Consider the following 20,351-nt stretch of genomic DNA (forward strand, 5'->3'; position numbering starts at 1 on the left):
TGAGGGTGGAGATAAGGAAAGGCCACATATGTGTGGGGGTAAAGAGGAGGTGACATCATTTTCCAGTGGTTGTGGCATCAGGGCCAGCAGAAGGAGTAAATCCTCTTCAAGCCCAGAGGCAGGGCCATTTCACGGAGCTTTGGAAGGGACCTCACCCTGGGGTCAGCTCCCAAGGGTTTTTTTTTTCCCTAGCCCATTTTAGTTCAGGGGCACTCCACTGCCCTGCCCACCCCCATTTCCTAGTTGTAGAACAGAGGCCAGACTTAGGCAGGAAATACTGGAATAGGGTTCTTTAATAGGAATAGGAAGGAGAAAAATAAATAAACCTCACAAATTCAGGAGAGAAAACAATGCTGACCTTGTCAGGCAGCCTGAGTGGGGTGCATGTTAGGAAGTGCCCGCCGCCAGGCCGAGGGGTGATGCCAGGTTCAGGGTGGGAGAGTGTCTGAGAGGCCACCACCCCACATGACTCAGCAGCCCAGGGCCAGTCAGCTGAGGCAGCTTTTCCACATCAACCTCCCATCCCCAACAGGCAGAAGGTGAGGGAAGGGACCTCAGCCAGGGACCCTGGGAGAGGCCATCCCAGGGAGCTTCGAGGTAGTGCCAGACTCTGCCTCAAGGAGCTGACAGCGAGGCCTAAGGTGGGGACTGCAAGCCCAGTTGAGCTGCCCACACTGGGGCAAGAGGGTTTGGGGTTTGGATTTGGTCCCACTTGAACCACAAGTACTAGAATGAAGGTTCCAGGTGGGTAGGTCCAAACCTCCAGGTGAGGAAACTGAGCTCAGTAGGGTAGCACTAGTTGCACACTAGGAAAGGTAGAGTAGGGCCAGGATCCCATTTCCAGCTTCCCAATCCATATTCTTTTGCCCTCAACAAATATATGACACTTATCCAGAGATCAGGGAGAAGGATGGGAGGCAGAAAGTCAGCTTGGAGAAGACTTCTAGGCCCAGATAGGTCCTTGCCCTAATGGTACCTGCCTCTTGCCTCCTCCTCTGTGCTGGCTGTTGAGGAGGGGGCTGCAGCATCCATGGGAGTCCCGGGCTCCCACAGTCTCAGAGTGATGGGGCTCTGTTCTCCTGGGGGGATAGAGTCACATCCCAGAGAAGGGTCTGAACATCCTTGTTAAATGTCCCAGTGGGATGGTGGCATCAGAGGCGGCTGTCCTGGACGTTGGCCTTTGCTGTGAGTGGCTGCTGCTCACACAGCTCCCCAGAGGCCTCGCAGGTCTTCTCAGGCTTGTCCTCGGCCTCGCAGGGGAAGCAGGTCCTGAGGCAGGCCCTCACCGACTCCTTCACCTCGGCCTCCAGACCCTTCATCCTGGCCTCGTACTCTGCCAGCGCCTCCTGCTGGAACTGCGGGGACAGCAAGGACCATGCTGAGGAGGAGCCCCCTGCCTCTCTCCCTCCCTGGGCAGTGGGACAAAGAGCAGCCCAGGCTCCTTGTTCAGAGCTTCCAGGAGACTGGGGTGGGAGGGAGGGGGTGGTGGAGCCCATCAGGGAGTCTCACAGGAGAGGAGACGCCACCCAAGCAGAGAGATCTGCACAGCTGCCTCACTGCAGGGCGCCTTGGGACCCACTGGGGAGGGATGATGTCCTCCTTCCCCTGACCTCCTGACTGGCAGCTCCCTGGAGCAGGGCCCCTTCACAGCCTGGAGCCTGTCCAGCTCTGCTGGGGGCTAGGGCAGTGGGCTGTTACCTGCTTTTCCATCTCCCGGATCTGTTCCAAGCAGGCCACCTGCTTCTCCTCCAGCTTCTCCTGGTGCCGCTCCAGGTTCTCTGTCATCTGGGCGGGAGCGAGAGGCAGGGAGTCAGGATGGCAGGACAGGCAGCCTGTGCTGGAATCCAGCTGGAATCCTGGCTAACCCCTTGTGAGATTTTGGACAAATTCCTTAACCTTTGGGCAGTCTTTTTAATTTGTAAAATGAGGACAGCATTCTCTGTCTGTCTGGATTGTAAAGGATTATATGAGACGATTTGTGTGAAGCTTCTGGCATAGTGCCTAGCACAAGGGCAGGCCTCAGTAGATTGCAGCCCTGTTACTGTGGTTAGTAACCCCAGGGGAGCTTTGGGTCCATTCTCAGCAGGGCCTTCCTTCCTCTTGCAACTCCTTGGCACCTCAGGAAGCCCTTCTCACTCGCTCTTCACTCACCCACTCCAGCCCCATCCTGCCCTAGCCAGCTAGCCCGCATTGTTCCCATGCAGGGGAGCTGGCCCGAGAAAGACCTTCAGGCTAGTACCTCAGCCTCCACACCCAGGCCAGAACCCGGGGATGCCCCCTCCCACCCCTAGCTGCATGGACAGCCCTGGACAATACATCTCCTAACAGCAAAGTAAGTGCCTGGGGCCACCCCTTTCCACCACTGGACAGAAAGAGACGGGAGGAAGAGAGAGCGAGAGAATATGAATGTGTGTGTGAAGGACACAGCCCTTACACACCTGCTTGATGACCTGCACCACTTCCTGGATGTGGGAGTTATTAATCTCTCTCTTCAACCTGTTGGTGTAATTGGAGTTTTAGAAAGGGCAAGAGGCCCCTGGGGGGAGTTGAGTGAGGCGAAGTCTCCTCAGGGTGTAGGCAAATGAGAAATCCATCATAGGGACAGGAACCAGCCAGAAGGGAAAGTACGGGGACCCAAGGAGGGTGTAGGAGGCCACTGGCAGCCCTGGGGCCTTCTGCGGGAACAGCTTCCTCAGTGAAACACACTGTCCTTCAAGGCTTCCTTGGGAAGCACAGGCGGGAAGCAGAGCCACCTGAGTGGCCAGGCTGTCATCCCAGGGCTTCAGCTCCCTCTTTGCTGGCTTGATTTCCCTCCAGTGCGCCCCTCTGTCTAAGCAGTGTTGGCATCTGTGTTCTGCCTAAGGAGGATACTCTCCGATCAGAGGGGACAGAGGTGGGATCAACTTTTTCAAGAGCCAGGGACCAGGCACGTCTTTGGGAAGCAAGTCAGGACACACTTGCAGGGAGACCCCTTTCCACCTGGGGTGGGTCTGCCCAGCACTGGGCCTCTCCTCCTGGGCTCACCTCTCCTGGGCCATCTTGTCTGTGGTGACTTTGGTCATAGCCTGGATCCGCTCCAGCCTCTTGGCCTCCAGCTTTTTCTTCATCTCCTTGGTGTCCCTGCAGAGTGACAGACAAGAGGCTGATGTTTTGTGGGGCCCAAGCCCTTGCTGGGAGGCGAGAGTCAGGTGTGAGAAGGAGGCATTCGTACATCTCCGAGGCCTCCTTGAGGGACTTCAGCTCTGCGGCCTGTTTCTCGGTGGCCAGCGCCATCATCTTGGCCATTTGCTGCGGGGAGAGGAAGGAGGGACTTGGGGAGAAGCCCCATGTGGCGCAGAGCAGGTGGGCTTGGTTGGGTCGTCGCCCCACTCGGCACCTCAGCCGCGTGCTGCTCCTTGCGCTTCAGGACGCTCTCGTACTGCTCCTCGCCCTGCCGCAGCAGCTCCAGCTCCAGCCTGTCCCTCAGCTCCCGCACGCGCGCGTCCGCGCCCTCGGGGCCCTCTGCCGGCGGCGCTGCCCCTGCGCTCTCCTCCCCGGGCAGGATTCTGCGGAGGCCACGTGGCGACAGGCCCTGAGCCCAGGGCGCCCGCCGCCCGCGCGCCGCGAAGGGCAGGCTGCCGCCGTGGCCTTTACCTCTTCTTGCGGGAGCCCTTGCCGGGGCCGAGCCTGCGGTATCCGCCGCAGCCACCGCCCCCGGGGCCCAGCGGCCCGAGCTCCGCCAGCTGCGCCGCGCCCCGCTGCAGCAGCTCCTCCCAGCGCCGCGCGCCGCGCCGCTCCAGCTCCCGCAGCTCCTTCTCGTGCCGCCGCTGCAGCTTCACGACGCCCTTCTGCTCCCGGAGCTCCTCCAGGCTGGCGGTCCTCGGCTCTGCGGACGCCTGGGTGAGGCGCCTCGCCGCCCGGGCCGCCTAGCCCGCCTAGCCCGCCAGGAGCCCCAGGACCTCCCCAGGCTCGTCCCCAAGATCCCTGGGGTTCAGCAGGCCTTACCCGCGACTTCTTTCGTGGCCTCCTCCCTGGCTCTGGCCCCGGCAGCGGGGGCTGCAAAAGCCACAGGATGGGCTGGCAGGTGCCTGGGGGCCCCTTGACTCAGTTCGCTCCTCTTCCCCCTCCCGCCGCCCCACCCCTGCCCTGTCCGCTGGGAGTCGCAGTACAGCCCCCTGCAGCCCTTTCCCAGCACCCAGGTTTCAGACACAGCCCTTTCCTGTGCCTGTGGGTGCAGCCGAGAACGTGGAGGCCCTTCCAGTAGGCGGGGGACCACGGAGTGCATACCTGCTGACCCGTTGCTCCTTGGGGCCGATGCCGCATTGGCCTGGCTGGCGAGTGGACTCCCGAGTGGGAAGGGCTTCTGTGTAGGGAGAGCAGGTTAGGAAGTAGGTCCGAGGACCCCTCTCTCCCTGAGCCCTGGGACTCTGTTCCTGCCCCCTCCTCCCACAGAGAGGGCAAAGCTCCTGGAAGCCCCTGGCAGTGGCCCAGGAAACACAGACCTCAGGCGGACCTCCCATGGCCTCCTTGAGCTTCACAGACTTCTTGTCATGGGCACTGAAGAACTTGATGGGGTTGGTGAGGGCCACGGTGAGATCTGGGTGCACAGGGCATTACCCGCCTGGTACGTATGGAGATGTACCTGGAAGTCTCCCCTGTCCTCACCCACTCCAGGATACCCTGCCCTGCCCTGCCCCACTCTGGAGGCGGCTTGATGAGGGGGGATGGGGGAATGGACAGCCATGGGCTCCTACCTGCCCAGGTGTCAGGTACATAGTCCTTCATCTCCAGGAAGACGAAGAGCGCAGGCATAGTGAGGGGCATGTTGCTCTCGCTGTGCAGGCACAGATGGTGGTACCCTGTTGGGCATGGTGGGGCAGACAGTGAGCCGGAGCCCACTGCCATCCAGCACTGCACACAAACAGCCCACGGCTCAAGGACCTGAGTCTGGCACTGCCCTATCCTGGCTCTGTGACTTTGGGCAGGTTACTTTAACTCTCTGAGACTTTCCTCCTTTATGAAGTGGGGATAAGAGTGTCTACCTCATGTGAGGATTAAGTGAGAATGTTACAAACTCTCAGCACGTTTTAAGTGCCCATAAGCATAAGCTACTTGGGAAACTGCCCCAGTAGTTTCAGAAAATTACAGACATTCTGTTAGGTGGGCAGAGTTCCCACCTCTGTTAGGTTCCTGGAGAGGTATTATTCCTTCCCCACTCCCTAGGGCTGAGGACATGAGTGTTTTAGGTAAGATCTCAGTGCCCTCCTGAAGGCTGCCCTCCCCCCCACTTTGGGCAGGCTCCTGATGCTGGCTTTGGTTTTTCAATGCCTAGGAATGGCAAAGATGGACCCCTCTCCTTACCAGAATTTAGGGCATTAATGGGGATGATGCGATGTCCTAGAAACTTGTTGCCTTCCTCCATCACAGCCACCCTGAGGGAGGCCAGCTCAGGCATCAAGATCTGGGGAGAGTTTGGAACAGGACAGGCTGGGGAGGGGCAAGGGAGCCAAGCTGCCCCCCTCCCTGGCTCCAGAAGTCTTAGCATCAGTATGAGAACATGGCGGGTGTTACCAGATTTGGTGAGGACAGACAGAGGGCACTCTCTAGGCCACACACATAGACATCCTCACAGCTCATGCCATGGCTGGTCTCACACTGGGGAGAAGGGCTGGATATGCAGCCCAGGGCTGTGGGGACTTAGTGCAGGCTGCCTTTGGCAGCCTTGCCAACAGCTATCCGATGGAGACAAAAAAACCCCATGATCCCATAAGACCCTCAACCCAGGGCTGGCAGTTCACATTTGTGCCTCTAATCCTAACATATACATGCATGCCCACACACACGCACACACACACACACACACACATGCACAAAACCAAGTGAACATCTATAAACTTGGGTTTTGGACTCTTGAAACTCAGGAAGGCACAGGATGAGGAGTGGGGAGAGGAGAAGGAAGGTCAATAAGCTACCTTTATTTACTTCCTCTTATCTGTAAGTAGAGGCCAAGAACTAGGGATAGACCCCAGCCCATGCCCTGCCCTAGCCCCCACCTTCTCGAAGACAAAGGGCTCCTCCTTCCAGACAGGATTGATAGAGTTGGTACTGGGTGACAGCTTGGTACGATAGCGCCTCTTGGGGTCCCCAGGAAGGCCAAACAGCTCCACTTCCACGTAGGTGCGCACACTGCGTTCTGACAGGAACTGCCCAGAGATCACCTGGGGTGGAGCATGGGAGGCCAGCATCAGATCCCCACCCAGGCTCTTCCCTAAGCACCAGGCGCCACTGGCTCCCTACAGCTGAAGCATCCATTATTGGCTGTTGTGAAGAAGCCTATTCTGCTCTGGCCACCGAGTAGGGTCTGTGTGGCTCAAGGATTACAGCCAAGCTCTGAGGACCAAGTGCTTCCAGCGTGAAGGCGAGACATGGGCCTCCCACCTCCATCCCCAGCAAGGAGAGAACAATGCCCTCCCCCGGGCTGGGGCTCCTGCTGCCCACTCTGCCCACTCTTCCCCCTCCCCCACCCCAGCCTCAACCCTTCCCGTTGGTTTCCATGGGGACCAAGTGGCAGCCTCCAGTGCTGAGGAGGAGGCAGTTTCCAAGGCAACTTGCTACTGCACAAACTGGCTGGGGCTGAAGTTTTCGGGATATTAGAGGAAGGGTTGGGAGTGGAAGGGTGGGCTCTCATGCCATTAAGACCCCAGCCCTCCTGGCCACCTCTCTGCCCCAGGGCCTTGCCGTGATGGAAAGGGTGGTGGCTACCACCACGTCGATGCGGTCCACTGAGAAGGGATTGAACTGCTTGTCCGGCCGGCGCATGAACTCATGCTTGAGGAGGTAGCCACTCTGCCCATTGAACTCAAACAGCGCCATGTTCTGCTGCATGGGCAGGTCTGGAGGGACAAGGGTGCTAAGTGAGGAAGGCCTGGCCCTGGGTCTGTGATCAGTTTCTGTTTCCTACATATCCCAGCCTTTCTTGTCTGGCGAATGGGGAAGTGGGGCAGACTGTGAAGGTCAGGGTTTCTCCTGCCCCAGCCTGGCTCCTTGGGCTGTCTCATCTTTCAGGAAGGGTCTGCAACCTGGAGTCAGTAAGGAGCAAAGCCACACCAGGCTGAAAGCTTGCAGTGGGAGTTGGGGCAGGTGGAGCAGGTGTTCCCACAGACACACTCAGGCTGAGCGGCCAGGACCTATGCCAGCACCTAGGCATCTTCACACACGTGTTCTCTATGTGCAGTTATATAGGCATGAGCTAACGCATTTATAGCTGGGCATGCTCCCAGAGCCTAAACAAACATCAGGACACCCCCATCTGTTCTAAAGACCCCCCCAGGGGTGGTGTAAAGGTAGGAGGGGCAGGGGCCAGGGGAAGATTCTTAGGGTCCTGGGAGTGCCCTCACCCATCGTCTGGAAGTTGAGGGCAACCATCTGGCATCCAGCATTCCAGAACATCTGGGGCATATAGTTGGAGGAGTCCATGCGGGTTCCCTTGGGGTAAATGCGGCTCATCTGGCGCTTGTTGTAGCTGCCCCCTGAGTATAGGAGCCCAGCCGGAGGCTGCCTGCACCAGGAGGACCCAACCGCCTACCCTGGGAGCCCTATCCCTGGCCTCCCCCCATCCCTCACCCCAGCCAGGGATCCTGGCTACTGAAGCCTCAAGGATACTCCACAAACTGCACTGAGGACTTGGAGAGCAGGTCATAAGCCTTGAGCTCCGTGAAGGAGGAGATGACGTAACTCCGATTCTTCTCTGTATAGGGGAGAAAGCAGGGAGTGTCCCTGTCAGGCTGCCCTCTCCCTCAGCCCTGGCCTCCCCTGGGGGGCAGCTCCTGCCAGCATGGAGCTGCCTCCAACCCAGCATTTCCATGGAGGCCGGAGGGCTTAGGGGCCAAGGTCTGGAGGAAACATGAGGGGAACAGTGCCTGATGGGGGTGAAGGGTACTCACAGTGGTTCTGGACAGTGAGGGCCACGTGCCATGGATGGGCACAGAGGGTGTGGGGAACATGCTGGCCTGAGCCCAGGGGGTCAGCAATTGCTGTGCACACACACAGAGTATGAGCACGTGCTGCAGTGTGTGCAGCGAGTGAATCGTGCAAGCTATGGCTGAACACATGTAGGGGCAGGGGCACACTAAGGGTAGTACTGCCATGGTTGTGCCCAGGCAGGGGTGCAGGCTGTGGGTTCAGGGGTGAGGAGTCAAGGTTGCAAAGGTCCAGCTGTGCACAGGAGTGTACAGAAAAAGGGACATGCACAGAGAGTGAGAGGAATGCACCATGCTTGTGTCCAGGGAAGATAAAAGTAAATAGAAGGGTGTGCACAAAAGTGGAAGGGCACGAGGGGCATTGTGCAGAGGTGGCTTTCTCTGCCTTCTACCTGCTCCCAGGAAGTCTCATCTCCCAGGGCCCGGGCTTCTGGGCGTGGGCCTGCCCAAGGTGCAGTTCACCCCTGGGAGCCACAAAACCTACAGGAGGCTACAGAAGACCTTGGGCCATTCTGGCTGAGGTGGCCTGTCAGTCACTGACATATTCCAGAGCATTCTGTTTGGTGCCAAGTTCCTTACTACAGTGCTGGGAAACTGGGAGCCACTGCCACTTAAACAAGGCTTTTGCCTGACTCCTTGGCTGGGTATTTATAGGGAGGGCCCCAGGTCCAAGGAAGGGGGAGATTCCCCTTCCTCTGGTCTCAGGACAACCTTCTGAATCTAACCTCAATTCGCCACCAGCAGCAGCAGCACTCGTGTCAACTTACGGGCAGAGAACTCGAAGGAGATGAATTTCGTGGGCTGGATGTAATTGACCAGGCTGGACATCTCCTCGTAAGCCGTCGCCTCCAGGCCTGCGGTGCCCTAGAGAGGAGAGAGGAGGGAAGAAGTGGAGGGCAGCCCGGAGCCCAGGAATGCAGCCCCAGGCCCCCTACCCCGAGGGCCCTGCAGAGGAGGATGGCACAAGGGCCTGGGGACTATCCCCACACACCTCATCTGACTGCATCTTCTTTATCTCCTCTTCATCCAGGCTTCCTGACTCCTCCTCCTCCTCTTCCACCTCCTTCTCCTCCAGCTCAGGCCCTTCCTCACCAGCCCACACTGTCACACACAGCTCTGTTACACAGGCTCCCCGGCGGGGTCCTCGGGCCTGCCCCTCTGCTCTTCCACCCAGTCCTCTCCTGACTCACCGGTGTCCTCGCCAGCAGCGGTGTTGGGAGCGCAGCTGCCCTCAGCCTCCCCGCCAGGCTCCTTGCTGGGGGATTCAGGGCCAGAAAACTGATTCTTCTTGTTCTTGATGAGGATCTTGCCCCTGAGATCCTGGGGGCTGGGCAGGGGGAGGCCTGGTTCCAGCTGCAGAGAGGGGAGAGGGTCGGCACCGTCTCCTCACCATCTCCCCGCCTTCAAGGTGTAGCCCAAACTCCTTAATACCAAGCGTGCTCCCTCTGCCCTCCACCTACTCTTCTCAGCTCGCCTCTCACTACTCTCCTCAGCCCCATTCTTGCCAAGATAAACCAGTTTATCCCTCAGGTTTCAGCTTAGTCATCACTTCCTCCAGGAAGCCTTCCCTGACGCCCCAAGACCAGATCAGAACTCCCCACGTACTCCCATAACAACCACTAGGTTGTAATGGCCTGGTCACTTGTCTGTCTCCTCACTGGAGGGTAACAAACCTGAGGTGGGCACTACGTCTTTGTCACTAACATGCCCCAAAGCCCAACACAGTGCCTGACACATGGTAGGTGACAGGATCCCATCCCTGCAATCCAACCAAGTGAATCCCAGCATCCTCTGGGGACATCCCCTTCCCTAACCTGGCCCCCACCTGCCCCAGGCCCCAGGCCCAAATGTCCCACAGTGAAGTCCACTCACTGGGAACTTTTCCAGGGGCTCTGTGAGCAGCATATCCCCAAAGATCGTCCGGCAGTACTCGGCCATCTTAGCCTGTTGGCGGGGTCTGCAGGGAGCAAAGGTGGGTGTGGTTCAGCAGCTCAGCCCCAACCTTCTTGTCCATCATTTCATGCCCTCGATGACTCCTATCAGGGGCCCAGGAGGTCAGGGAGGCAGGGACATAGGGAGGAGAATGTGGGGTCCCACAGAAATTGTGTTGAGAACTGGAGGGATGGGCTAGAGGCTGGGGGCATTGGGAGCAGGGCAGTAGCAGGCAGGAGACTGGGGGCTGGGTGCGATTGCAGCTGAATGGGCCTGGATACGCACGAGTCCACATGGTTTTCAAATGACAGGATGACAGGATAGGGGGAGGTCTTAAAGGCACTTTCTGCAATCGCCTCAATTGCTTCCTGGAGGAAAAAGGCACCCAGTGGGCAGAAGGTCAGTGCTTCGGCTGCCCCCGCCATGGCACCTTCCCCACTCATATAACTGGATCGCCACTGTTGGTCCCTGTGCCCTCTAGTCCCCACACTGGTCCAAGGCCTTCCAGCCATTCCTTCCCTCTAGCTTAAGTCCCCTCAACCCCAAAAGGCTTCTGGCCAAAGGCCCTTCCCTGCTGCCACTGCCACCAGCCTGCACACCCCAAGTCTCACCTTGAAGAAGATGTCTGTGGTCATAGTGAAGCCGTGGGTGATAATGGGCTCCTCGTCCGGGGGCTTCCCCTTCCAGCAGTCTAGCTCCACACATCGGCAGCCAGACAGCAGCACCTGGCGGTACATCTCGGCCGAGGAAAGGCCTGAGAACTGGCCGGCTGGGCCAGAGGGTGGCAAGGGGCAGCGTGTCACCCAGGGCAGTCCAGCTCCCCCACCCTACCCCACTCCATCATGGTCTGTGCTACAGCTAGGATCAGCAGCATGTGCGCAACCCCTGCGGAGGACTCGGGGGACAGGAGCTGCCCCCATGGAAGCAGAGGTCAGCAATGAGCTTGCCAGGGCCCACCTGTCAGGTAGGTGTTGTGCGAGGAGTTGATGTAGTAATGGTTGAGTGGCTGTGTCATGTCGTGGTGGAGCAGCAGCTTGTCCTGGGCCAGTACGCTGTTCTCTGGCCCACAGAGAAACCAGACCATGCCCTCAGGTGACAGCTGGCCTGGGGACAGGGGATAGCTGTCAGGGCTGCAGCCCAGCTGCTGGGGCACAACAGGACAGCGGCAGGTGAGGCGCTCTCTTGGTCCTCACCCCTCTGCACGTTGATGCCACTGGGCTCATACTTGTCGATGAGGCCCTGCACCTGGTCAGGACGTGCTGGCGGGAACAGCAGGGAGTTAAGCCGTGAGTCCCGCTGTTTCTGGTTGATGAATTTGGTCAGGTGCTCCTTAGTCATGTAGGGTTTGGCCTTAGCATGGCTGTAGGCCAGAGAGAGGAGCACAGGTCCATGTCCCTTGGGCCTGGAGGCTCAGACAACCCCCTTCTCCATGGGACCTCCAGATTCCCAGCATGGCATGGGAGAGGAGGGGACTGCTGGCCACCACCCCTTCCCCATGCCCAGCCCAGCCCAGGAAGCTCACTAGGAGGTGAAGATCTCATCTATTTCTGGCCGAGGACAGAGGCTCATGAGGAAGCTCTTGTAGACAGGTTCTGGGAAGTCCTCAGGATTGATGGCGTCATTCTGGGGGGATAGTCACCTTGTCACCCCTGCCCTTCCCTTCTCAGAGCACAAACTAGGCCCAGACCTGAGCAAGGAGACCTGGTCAGAAGAGGGGCTCAAGGCAGACAGAGGAGCATCAGAGACACTCCAAGCACCCGCTTCTCCAGGCCCTGCTTGCTGAGCAAAGAGCATGCTGAGCTGGTTTGCCTTGACCCTGAAACTGGACAGTGGCTAGTCGCTTGGCTGAGGAAAGATCAGAAATAAGAATGACCAGAATGAGGCGGAAATGGGAACGGAAGTAAGTGGTGCTGCTTCCCAGGGCAGCGGGCAACCTTTCCCCCCCCCCAAAGTGGAGGACAAGTTTTTAAAAAGAAGTAATTTGTATATAAACATACACGCACCTGACAAGAGTCCCAAAATACAAGAAGCAAACACTGACAGAATTAAAGGGAGAAATAGACAATTCAACAATAATAATTGGAGACACCAAAAGCACAGGAGACAAAAAAAATTAGACATCATCAAAATTAAAAACTTTTGTGCCGCTGGGCGTGGTGGTTCACACCTGTAATCCTAGCACTCTGGCAGGCCGTGGCAGGAGGACTGCTCAAGGTCAGGAGTTCAAGACTAGCCTGAATTGAGAGTGAGACCCTGTCTCTACTAAAAATAGAAAGAAATTAGCTGGACAACTAAAAATATATAGAAAAAATTAGCCGGGCATGATGGCGCATGCCTGTAGTCCCAGCTACTTGGGAGGCTGATGTAGAAGGTTGCTTGAGCCCAGGAGTTTGAGGTTGCTGTGAGCTAGCCAAATGCCACGACACTCTAGCCCAGGCAACAGAGCAAGACTCTGTCTCAAAAAAAAAAAAAAAAAAAAACTTTTGTGAAGGCCAGGCTCAGTGGCACAAAATCATGTACGTGAATGTTGACAGCCAAACGTGTGGAAAACCCAAATGTCCATCACCTGATGAATAGATAAACAAAATGTGGTCTATCCACACTGGAAATGGAATATTATTTGGCAATAAAGAGGAATGAAACACCAATTCATGCTACAACATGGATGAACCTTGAAAACATGGTAAGTAAATAAAGCCTAACATCAAAGACCACATATTGTATGATTCCATTTACACAAAATGTCCAGAATAGGCAAGTCTATAGGAACAGAAGCAGAGATTAGTGGTATTCAGGGGTTCTGTGCTCTTGAATTTCTTCCCCCAAAACCCACTAAATGTCTTCAGGGTCATGCTGGCAGACCAGCGTCACTCTTGGTTGGGAGCAGGGGATCTGAGCAGGAGACCCTGACTGGGTCTCCCCAAACCCACCCCTGCCTCCGGAGCTGCAGCTCCAAGCCAAGCTCTGGCAGTAGCCTCTACTGGGATGCAAGGAAAGCAGATATATAAGGAGGATTTAGCCAGGGTGGGAGCCCGGGAAGCAGGAGAAGGAGGGCAGATATGTACTGACAACAGGCAGGCAGCGCTGGCCGCAGGGACTGCAGCAGGAGCCCATTCCTGTCCTCTCCCCAACCCCATGCTTGGATCACCCGCGACTGACTCTGCATGGAGTCACCAGCTCTGCAGAGCTGGGACTGTGGGGGAAATGTTTCTCCTGGGATTCATGTGAGCAAGTGATCAACAAGGGTCTTAGTTTTATTTATTTATAACTTCCAAATTCTTACCAGGAGAAAATACTCTATGGGGGTGCAGGTTGAGACCTAAACAAAGGCACTGGCTAAAGGGGCACGGGGTACAGGGCGCTGAGGTCCACCCCCTTGGCCAAATTTGAACCCTGAAGTCTCCTTTCTGTAATTCATATAAGGCACCTCATGTGGTGATCTTGCTTACAACTTGTAATTAAAGATTAATTATTTACCTAAAAAGAAAGGAAAAATCCTTTTCTGTATTGAGCTGAAGTCTGCATCCTGGCACCTTCCACCCTTGGTTCCGTTCCTCTCCCCCATGCCCTGCAGAGCTAGTCCCTCCTGCAGCTTTCAGGTCCCTGCAGACTGCCTCCTGCCGCTGCTGACCTTGTCTTGCTCCTCCAGGCTGAAAACACTCTCGCCCAGCTTCCATGGCCAAGGTAGAATGGGACTGCACACCACATCGCTGCTTGCCCTGAGTGCCCGGCCCCATCGCCACCCAGGGGTAGGGCATGCAGATGACCTGCCCTGAACCTAGCATCTCACCCCTGTGCCCTGGTGCCATCTCTGTGCCTAGTATCCTAAGCAGTGGCTCTAGGGTTAGTTGGTTCTTCAGGCTGTTGACTGGGACAATGATGTCATCTCTGCTCCTGCCCCCCCTTCCTGGCCAAGTTGCTTTCTGGTGGGAGTGAGAATACTAGGGGTGGCCCGCAGGTGGGGAACCACTCACCTTGCCTTTTGGGAGGTGGCAGGCACTGAGAGCAGCTTCCACCCTCTTGCGGTCAGCAGGAAACATCTGGAAAAAACTGAAGGGGCAAAGAAAGGCAGCAGGCAAAGAGAGGAGCCAGGCCTGGAAAGGGAAGGCTTTGGGGGGCTGGGCGGCCCGTGGGCAGGGCGCTAGGGAGACTCACTTCTTCACGGGAATCTTGCCTTCAGGGCTGAGCTGCATCTTGAGCTTCACTAGGCTGAGGGGCAGAGAGCAGCCTGTCAGGGCCCGGGGCGGGCGCTGAGCCCCCGGGGCTGAGGCCAGACAGGAAGGCGCTTACATCTTGTCCAGGAAGGTGCTGCGGGGCGCGTTGGCCGTCAGCGGGTGCTTGGCCAGGGCCAGTACATCCTCAGCCCAGAACTGCAGGCCCACAGAGCACAGCGGTCAGGCCCTCGAACACGAGGGTGCCCCTGACCACCCCACGGCCCAGGCCCGTGTCTCTCAGGAGGTCCTGGCTCTCCGAGGTGCCAAGACCCAGGCCAGGTGACCCCTGGTGCACCTTGCCCACGTTCTCCTTGTAGGAGACGAAGTTGTGGAAGGTGAGGTCCACCATGTCGGGGCCGGACACCACTGTGAGTGTCTTCAGCAGGAAGGTGTTTTCAGGAAAGTCCATGTCGAAGACACCCCGGAGCTTCTGGCTCTGCAGCAAGTAGTGACGTGGTTAGAATGGGGGCTGTGCTCCATTCCCGCCCTGTGTGGCTCTCCCTGTCCCTCCCTCTCAGCCCTTGACCTATGGCCCATGGGGCCAGAATCCCATCTCCATCCTAGGAACCACAGGCCTCAGCATCCTCCTGCCCCTGACTCCACAGCTGGGTGGGAAGGAGAGGCCCATAGGAAGAGATGAACCAAGGCAGCAGGGCCTGGGAGTCCCATGTCTCTTATTTGCCGCTTTGGTTTGAAGATGGAGTCCTAGCTCCTAGTCTCAGGGAATCCTGCCTCCTGCCAGTCCCTTCCTGCAATTTTCCTACCAACATTAAGCAAATACAGGCAAACCAGTCGGAGGGTGGAGTAGTAAGCCGCATCTCCCAGATAGTCTGGGGTGCTGCAGGGGCAGGAGTTGGCCCCCCTCCCAGATCCTCACCTCTCTTCACTGTGCCCAGAGGCTCTGAAGCTGGGAGCCCAGCCAAGCCCAGGAGCAGCCACGCCCCTCCCTTGACTCAGGGCCACATCCCTGCTGCACAGCCCAGGAACCATTCCCCTTGCTCCAGAGATCGGGCATCCCACCCCGCAGGGACCCTTGCCCTTGCCCCATGGAGATGGTGGCTGCGCTGAGTCTGGGCTGCTCCCGGGCCCACCTACCTTGGGTATCTTGGCAAATTTTCCAAAGCGGGTGTCCCGGATGCTGGTGATGTCCAGAAACTCCATCTCCTAGAGGGGCTCCCGGTGAGAGCGAAGAAGACACGCAAGACAAAAAGGCCAGGTCAGAATGAAGAACAGGGAGAAGGGAGCTTCCACACTTGTTCAAATCTTAGCCCGCTGCCCTCTCTCCATGCCAAGACTACCTGGGACCACCTGGACCCCGACCCTCCCACAGACCAGCTGGGGGCCTCCTCCTTCCCCTCTGTCTGTTCCTGGCACAGGAGCTGTGGCCGACAGTCTCTCCTCCACCACTCTGGACCCTTGCCAGGTCCCCTTCCCCTCCTCTGCCTGGCTGCTGCGGCTTTTCCCTCCGCTCTCGGAGCCCTCACGTTAGCCCAGGGCCACAGGCTGAGCATCAGCCATCAGTGGCAGCTCTTTTTCCTTTCTCTCTCTGTCTCCCAAAGGGACGCTAAGGCTGGAGCATCTGGGCCCGAGGCAGATGTGGTCTGGAGAGACCGCATCCTCCCTCCTAGAGCAAACAGCCCTCCCTGCCCACGGGAGAGCCCCCAAGGCCACCCTTCCAGGTCATTCTCTACTCTCCAGCATCCCTGCCTCCACCCTGTGCCTCCAGGAGGCTGCCTGGCCTCACTGCATAGTGGGAGCTCAGTCAGGGCTACGGCAGGTAGGGCCTCCTCACCTTGCTCTGATACGTCCAGTATAAGTAATAGCCCTTAGGATCCACACGGAGAATAACGGGGGAGGCGACTGTCGTTTCCTGCAGAGAGAAGGAGTCCCTGTTCTGAGACCTCAGGCCAAGCTCCTGGCCCAGGTCAGGGGTTTCAGAGCCCATCATCTTCCTAAATAGTGTCCTTCTCAGGAATCTGAGGGCATTTCCCTTTGTTCTCTAGAGCTAAGCGCCGGGAGGCACAGTGGATTGGGACTGCCATTTCTGGGAGAGAAGAGGTTTCCCTCTAAGGCCCAAAGAGAGGTTCTCCTTGTAGACCCCAAACAAGGTCTTGGCCCCTACTTTACCGTGGTCTCAAGGGTCATGGCTCAGCGAAAGGGACAGAATGTCTTTCCCCAATAAATCTCTCTGCTACCATCCAGGACAGCCCAAACTCCTGCACCTACATCCAAGGCCCCACAAAATCCAGCTGCAACCTAACTGCCTGCATGCCCCAGCCTCCCCTCCACGAACGCCCTCCCCTCCATGAACACCTTCCACCCATGCAACCGTCCCATAAAAACACCAAGTGTCTTCCCACCTCCCACCTCCAAACCTGAGCACCCAAACCTCCTCTGCCTGTAACACTTTCAAGAACTAGCGTGAGCCTCACCCCACCCCTTCTGAAAAGGCTTCCCTGAAATGTGCTGTAATAATCTGAGGTTGGGGGCTGGTTCACAGACCTAGAAGCCCACCTAGGAAATCCCCAGGGGCTCATGGACTCCCAGGCAGCAAGTTGTGCTAGACCATGAGCCTGGTGTTTGCTGAATGAGCAAATGAATGGATGAATGAATGAACTCACCTTCTAAATTCCTGTTCCACTCACTCACAGAGCACATAGGCTACTTTTTATATTAATTGTCTTTGTATGTATATATAACAAGATTTTAAAATTAAAGCATCCAACAGGCATGATAGTTCCCACATGCTAAACCAGACCAAATGCAGCATTTACAAAAGAAGTGATCAAAGAGTTATTCTCAGATCAGGGGTGGTTAGAGTATGGGGGAAAGAGATTTTGTGAGGAAACCAATTTTAGAGAAAGCTGTGTTGACAGCTACCTTCCCTCCCCAGGGGAGGATTAGGGGCACCTGATCCCTCACCTTAAGCCTAGTGAGGGGTTGCAACTCTAGTTGGAGAGCTTTTGTGATCCTGCAGCTGTAGGACACAACGGACTGAGGCCAGACCCCTGCCCAGGAAACCATGTGGGCTACAGAAGGGCTGACTGCATGAGGCACAGCAGAGAGATGCTGGCACATTAGGGGATCCTGCACCCCCAGAATGTGTTAGGACAGCGGATGCATGAGTGTTTGCTGGGGTCCGGAGTGGGCCTATTGGAGAGAAAGGGGCAGAGGGTCTGAAGCCACAGGAAGCTGAAAATGGTAACAAAGGCTGAAGTAATTGTGAGTGACCACCTAAAATAGAGATGTCAGGGGACCTCAAGAAAGAGATCCTCAGTTTGTGGGGAGGGTCTCCCAAGAATCCTCAAAAATGTCCACCAGAAAAAGAATGAGCTTTGAGCTTCTGCTGAGCTCAGAGAGTATGAGCCAGTGTATGCTAGCGCCATTCAAGAGAGAATCTTGTTACCCCCGTCCCACCTCTCTCCCTGCAGCCTGGCCCCAGACGGGCCTGGAGGAGGAGCAGGGAGTCCCACCAGGGCCCTTCTAGAAGGCCAGCAGCCTGACTCAACCCATTCCTAGAGGGAGGAGGGTGGAAGATGTAACTCTAAATTAAGGTTGGAGTTTTGATTATAACCAGTTTCTGGAATAGGACTGGGTTTTCTGATTAACAGTGACCATTACACTATTACCCAAGAGTGAATATAATGTCCTGTGGCTGCTGAGTTTCCTTCCATGCCCAGGAGGAGAGCTTCTCCCACCAAAGGTATTGTAAAGGGGCCATGGGAGACTAAATAAAGTCAAGATTTTATTATATCCTATGCCTTGTGCTTATCCAACATGGCACAATATACCCATGTCATCTGCTAATCAGGCCAAATGTAGCCTGAAAGCAGAGCCCTGTCTCACAGGTGCATGTGCCTTGTGACAAGGCTTGGGACAGTCTCGTTCATGCAGGTCAGGATCCAGGGTACCTGCAGTGCCCGACCTTGGGGAGGGGAAGGGAGCAGCCGGGTACACAGGTGCTGGCTTGGAGAGAAGGCCGCATAGCATGTCCCCAGCCCTGGTTACCCACTGCCCAGTCAGGTTACACACACTGCCCGGAGGAACTGAGAGAGGCTGCTTCAGTTTTCATTCTGAGCCACTTCCCTCATCCCACAGGCTCATGGGGCATGCTGCCTCCATGCCACCACCGTGCCACATGAACCGCATCTCTCCTAGGCAGCAGGAAGCATTTTGCCACAGGGCCCTTCCCATAGTCAGGGCAGCCAGATTCCTCAGCCTAGCCCAGCCCTGAAGGGCCTAGACCCAGACGCCCTCATCCCACCATAATATGGCCAGCCAGCCACCAGGGCCCACTCCTCCCCCACAAAGCCTTCATTTCTCTGAATCTCATGGGGGCAGCCCACAGCCTCCCCTCCCTGAAGGAGGGTCCCCACACTGTTCTCCCCAGCCCAAGAGAACCCCTGAGCTGCAGCAACATTTTCAGGGTCCAGGAGGACCCGAGCATGGGCGCAGTCCCAGTTTAGGAAGGAGCAGACACAGTGGCGACAGGCACACAGGGCGAAGCAGCGCCTTCCCCTTCCCCTGCAGACAGGCGGGCATCGGGGGGCAAGGCTGTGCCCAGCAAGGGGAAGTAGAAGTCGATTAATTCCTTCCCAGGCCCCTGGAAGCCGAAGCCTCCTGTTCTCACTTGGGTCCAGAGCCTTTTGTGGCTGCCCCCACACAGCTCAGGGAGAGCAGGGCTTCCCTGGGACTGGGACAGTACCCAGTGGCAAAGGGTGAAGGAGTCAGTTGTGAGCACCCTGCCGGAGCAGAAGCAGAATGCCCGTGCTAGGGGTGAGGGCCTGGCTCACCTCTCCCGGCCCTGCCTTAGCTCTGGGGGTGATTTCTGCCCACCAGCTTGAAGCCAGGAGTAACAGTCCCTGCTCTTCTTCCGGGGGTTGGGGCAGGACAGATCCAGACCCAGAGAGACTACCTCCGGTGCACGCTCGCAGCCCAGGCTTGTTTACCAGGCAGTTGTGTCAGCTGCCTGGCCACGCTACACAGGCGCCTGGGTCTTAGGAGACATAAACCAACCCTCCCAACCAGCAAAGCCCACTAGCAGCCTGGCCCCATCACCCTGCGCCCCCGCCCCTAGCAGCCAAGGCTCCTGCCTCACTTACATCGTCCCATTTGATGAAGCGCTCCCCTTGGCTCAGATAGGCCTTCACCTTGGGGGGCAGCAGGACAGGATTGAGAAGAGACATGGTGCCAAGTGTCCCTCCCTGGAGACGCTGGGCAGACACGGGGCAGGCAGGAGGAGGGAAGGAAGCAGGGTAGGAGGGGGAGCCAAGCTGTGCTCACATGGCACCCTCCCGAGCCGGTCCGGAAGTCTGGGTGCTCTTATAGCGCACCGGTGGCAACTGCAGGGCTGAGAGCTCCGGCCAGGGGCCCATCTGCCTTGTAAATCAGCCTCCTCCTGCCCTTCCTGCAGCGGGGGCTGTGGCCACTGCTCCTGCCCAGGGAGGCTGGGCTCCCCCTGGAAGCCCCCGCCCCCACCCTGTGCCTTAGCACTTCCTGCTCAGGGCTTCCTTCTCTGTGCCGCTCAGAAGCGAGGTGGTCATGAGGCCTGGTCACCTTGCAGCCAGGGCTTCTTCGTCCTACGGGTAGCCCCTGGTCAGAGCTGGCCTGGGGGGCTGAGAACAATCTGGAGACCAGCTGGGCTATTGTTGCCCAGGCCTGGACTGAGGGGCAGGTGCAAAGCGCTCAGTAGGGGAAGGGACCTCCACAGGGGTAGGGTACAGAGCAAGGGGTCTGACCCCAGAGGCTGGGACCACCCTAGAGGTGGGAGTTGGGAATGCAGACAGGCGCAGCTGGGACTGAGTGTGTTTTTTATTTTTTCTTTTTGAGACAGGGTCTCACTGTTGCCTGGCCTAGAGTACAGTGGTGTCATCATAGCTCACTGCAGCCTCAAACTCCTGGGCTCAAGGGATCGTCCCACCTCAGCCTCCCGAGTAGCTGGGACCATAGGCACATGCCACCACATCAGCTAATTTTATATTTTGCAGAGACAGGATCTTACTATGTTGCCCAAGCTGGTCTTGAATTCCTGGCCTCAAGCAATCCTCCCGCCTCAGCCTCCCAATCCCACCCTGCTGGGATTACAGGGTGAGCCTGGATGGAGTGCTTTGAATAAGCAAAGTTTGCTAAACACCCAGCTCTTCTTTCTCAATGCTTCCTCCCCATGAAAATGAGGTGCAAGGGAAGCAATCAGCCCCTGACCTACCACGTGACTCGGTGCCTCCTGCCTCTCAGCTTTGGGCCAGTG

General features: G+C 57.3%; 1 protein-coding gene across 3 annotated transcripts; it reads right to left on the reverse strand.

Moving 5' to 3' along the window:
- Positions 1-275: 275 nt before the first annotated feature.
- Positions 276-19,570, reverse strand: PLCB2 (phospholipase C beta 2). Of its 3 annotated transcripts, XM_045532214.1 has the most exons (33): positions 19,388-19,570; positions 19,207-19,254; positions 15,897-15,974; positions 15,200-15,268; positions 14,400-14,540; positions 14,181-14,260; positions 14,046-14,099; positions 13,865-13,940; positions 11,413-11,513; positions 11,084-11,250; positions 10,848-10,994; positions 10,502-10,659; positions 10,176-10,258; positions 9,831-9,915; positions 9,149-9,311; positions 8,950-9,059; positions 8,726-8,822; positions 7,642-7,726; positions 7,377-7,501; positions 6,718-6,872; positions 6,033-6,197; positions 5,341-5,440; positions 4,734-4,838; positions 4,482-4,576; positions 4,267-4,342; positions 3,985-4,035; positions 3,634-3,865; positions 3,377-3,545; positions 3,212-3,288; positions 3,025-3,120; positions 2,439-2,496; positions 1,699-1,785; positions 276-1,355 (listed from the first exon to the last, which is right to left on the reverse strand). In XM_045532214.1, the coding sequence occupies exons 4-33, from the start codon at positions 15,263-15,265 to the stop codon at positions 1,152-1,154; spliced, it is 3,408 nt and encodes a 1,135-aa protein (XP_045388170.1). In that variant the 5' UTR covers positions 15,266-15,268; positions 15,897-15,974; positions 19,207-19,254; positions 19,388-19,570; the 3' UTR covers positions 276-1,151. The 3 variants fall into 3 exon arrangements, with proteins under 3 accessions (XP_045388170.1, XP_045388084.1, XP_045388259.1); XM_045532128.1 differs by having other exon boundaries at positions 19,207-19,570; XM_045532303.1 differs by lacking the exons at positions 276-1,355; positions 1,699-1,785; positions 2,439-2,496; ... (10 more) ...; positions 6,718-6,872; positions 8,950-9,059 and having other exon boundaries at positions 7,410-7,501; positions 19,207-19,570.
- Positions 19,571-20,351: the final 781 nt, after the last annotated feature.

Source organism: Lemur catta, chromosome 1 (genome assembly GCF_020740605.2).
Source record: "Lemur catta isolate mLemCat1 chromosome 1, mLemCat1.pri, whole genome shotgun sequence".
Taxonomy (NCBI): Eukaryota; Metazoa; Chordata; class Mammalia; order Primates; family Lemuridae; genus Lemur; species Lemur catta.